This window comes from Babylonia areolata, chromosome 1 (assembly GCF_041734735.1).
Source record: "Babylonia areolata isolate BAREFJ2019XMU chromosome 1, ASM4173473v1, whole genome shotgun sequence".
Taxonomy (NCBI): Eukaryota; Metazoa; Mollusca; class Gastropoda; order Neogastropoda; family Buccinidae; genus Babylonia; species Babylonia areolata.
The window spans coordinates 95,989,921-95,993,065 of record NC_134876.1 but is presented as its reverse complement, the minus strand read 5'-3'; the positions used below and the strand labels follow the sequence as shown (position 1 = coordinate 95,993,065).

Below are 3,145 nucleotides of genomic sequence, written 5' to 3'. Positions count from 1 at the left end.
CCATGGCCATCCTTCATCTCCTGTGGCAACCATGGAGTATAGGAGCAGCTGCTGGGTCGCAGGGTGTGAGATGGAGGTCGGTAGCCTAAAAAACCATGCGATGGAGCGGCATGTACCTGGGGTCTTTAGAGAACACCTCGACCCGACCCAGCCTTTGGTCCTGGAGTTAAGGAAGGATGCCCTAGAGCAGGTGGCAGTGTGGGTGTCTTTTGACCGGGGGATGGCGATCCCCGAATTAGCGCAGTTCGTGAGGTGGCAGAACCGGCTGAAGGATGCTGACAATAATATCACAAAGTCAGCGGGCCGCAATCGTCGCCCTGGCGTGCTTCTTGGCCCTCCTCCACTGGAAAGCTGCCCTCCTCATGGCCTCCAGATTGAACCCTGGCCAACGGGAATATTGGCGTCAACGTTATGCTGACCCGACGGCTCAACTGGAGGGAAGAGACAACACCAGACCACGGGCCTTTGACGCACACTTCCATCTGGACCGTGTCATCGGCAAGATGCGGCTTGAGGCTGGCTCTAGCCTGACTGCAGTGCTGAATGCCACGTTCGTCCCAGCTGGGAAAGAGGTCCGACTAGTAGGATCATGCGCCTCCTTCTGTGACCCCAGAACTTACCCCACGTCACAGGAGTTAGAAGCCTTCCCAGCTGAAATGGAAGTTGCTGTTGGGCTCCATCCACGACATTGTGTGGCACCACCTCAATGCGGGCAGAGCCTAGTGCCAGAGCGGCTTCGGGAGTTGGTTCGGTCCCCCCGAGTGAGAGCTTTTGGGGAAATAGGCCTGGATCACTCCCTGCCCTCACAAACCTGGCACTGGCAGATGAGCGCCTTGGAGGAGCTGCTGGGGTTCGTGGAGGCCTGCCATGTCCTCGTCCTTTATTGCCGCAGTATGTCTGAAGACAAGGGCACTGAGGCATACATGCTGCTACTGAGGATCCTCTGGAAGCGGCGGGTGCCGCAAAATCAATGGATTTGCCTCCACTGTTTCACGGGGGATCACTACGTGAGGGATGAGTGGCTGGCGGTATTTCCCAACACCTACTTCAGCTTCACCAAACGCGTTGCCCGCTTCGAACAGTACCAGGTGACTGCATTGAGGGGAATCCCAAGGGACCATCTTCTTCTCGAAACGGACGCCCCCTATTTCCCTCTAGTACCGGGGGAACGGTGGTCAGAGCCAAGCCAGCTCTACGTGGTGGCTGAAAGCGTGGCCACTCATCTCAACACCACACCAGAAGGGCTGTTGGAGGAGTCTACCACCAACGCCTTCCGGTTCTTCTCCCAGTGAGTCGAGCCAGCAGCACCCCCCTGGACTCACAGAAGAGGACCGCCCGGGCATCTGCTAGTCTCTCCCCAAGAAAAGACCTGTCATCATAAAGATGGGGGGAGTATTGTGAAAGACAGTTAGCAGACGCCGGAAGTTCGGCACCAAGGGGCGGTTACTCTCACCAGCAAGGAAGGGGCGCTGTAAACAATGCTGGCAGGTGCTGTGGTCAGTCCGACGTAGGATAGACTCTGTGCAGTGTACACTCGACCTTCAAGCAGACAACAACTGACCACACGCAGCTCTCAGAAGCCCAGCTACAATTTCCCGCCAGTGCCTGACCAGTGACTCATCACGGCAGCCATCTTGAACTTCAACCAACTTTGTCAACAAAAACAAGTTCGGGAACACCCACACACCCCCACTACGAGGACTACAACACCCGCATCGACCATCCTGCTCCAAAAACGAGAAGCAAAACAGTCAGTAGCCATTGAAAATTGTCCCTCAAAGTGTATTGCCTGATGATAGGCCATTTTGACAAATTGTTAGGGCAGTGACACTTTATCAGTATCTGATCGACATAGCATTGTTGGAGCAGCATTGTATTCGCGATGTCTTTCAAACCACCTTCAGCGTTTGACTTTTCTGCGCCAGAGCAGTGGCCGACAGCGCTTCCAAAGATATCATACATGCACAGAACTTTCAAAAAAATTATATTCGATATCCAAGTATCATCCCTTATCTATAGTATGGGACCAGAAGCAGAGAAAATATACGCAACTTTCGAAATTACTCCTGCTACAACATATGATGATGTGATCAAACTTTTCAATGAACATTTCACACCAAAAGTGAACGTAATACACGAACGTGCAGTTTTTCACCAACGTACTCAACTTCAGTGAGAAAACGTATAGACCTACATTCGTGTCCTCTACGATCTCGCAGAACACGCAGAATTTCAAGACAAGGATTCAGCTATCCGTGATAGGCTTGTTGTAGGCTTACTAGATAGGGAGCTATCAGAAAAATTACAACTCCAAGCCACACTGACACTCAAAGAGGCTACTCAGATAGCACGTCAGCATGAACTAGTAAAGCAGCAGTTGTCTGCTCAGCGCCCATCATCTTCACACGTAGATGCAGTCCACGGACAGCGTGGTTCTAGGTGAGGTGGTCATGGTGGTTACCAGGGCGGCGCCCATGGCAACACTGGTGGGCCTCAACACGGCAGCAACCCACATTGTGGCATGAGTGGCAAACATAGAGGTTATCATGGTCATCACTCTGCTTCACGGGGAGGCAGAGGAGATGGATACAGTAACAAATGCAACAGATGTGGTAGGGATTCTCATCAAGGAAATGACTGTCCAGCCAAAGGAAAAACATGTCGCAGTTGTGGAAAACTGAATCATTTCTCTGTTGTGTGCTGCAGTAGACCAAAACAGACACAGTAGAGGAGGCAGCATCTGACAACACATTCTTCTTGGGAGCTGTAGAAACTAATGTTCCTCCATGGTATGCAAAACTAGACATTTGTGACTCAGTCTGTCAATTCAAGATTGACACAGGAGCAGACATTTCTATTATGTCACGTAGCCAGTATGACAACCTTCATTTGGCACCACCACTCACCACAACAAAAGCTGTCTTGAAGTCACCAGGTGGTGTTCTGAAAACAGTAGGCCAGTTCAAAGCCCAAGCCAAGCTGCATGGCACAGACAACCCTTTGTCTCTGAATATCGTCGTTGTCAACAGTGAGATGGACAATCTCTTGAGTCGGAGTGCGTCCCTTGCACTCAACCTCATCAAGCGTGTAGAGAGTGTGGAACAGGGAGTTTTCCAAAACACACTGGATGGACCACCCGTTGATT

The 3,145-nt window shown here is 51.5% G+C and overlaps 1 protein-coding gene across 1 annotated transcript; it reads left to right on the top strand.

The window, feature by feature from the left end:
• Positions 1-503: 503 nt before the first annotated feature.
• LOC143292679 (3'-5' RNA nuclease TATDN2-like) lies at positions 504-2,525 on the top strand. The gene is made up of 2 exons (XM_076603223.1): positions 504-1,288; positions 2,465-2,525. The coding sequence occupies exons 1-2, from the start codon at positions 504-506 to the stop codon at positions 2,523-2,525; spliced, it is 846 nt and encodes a 281-aa protein (XP_076459338.1).
• The last annotated feature ends 620 nt before the right edge of the window (positions 2,526-3,145 follow it).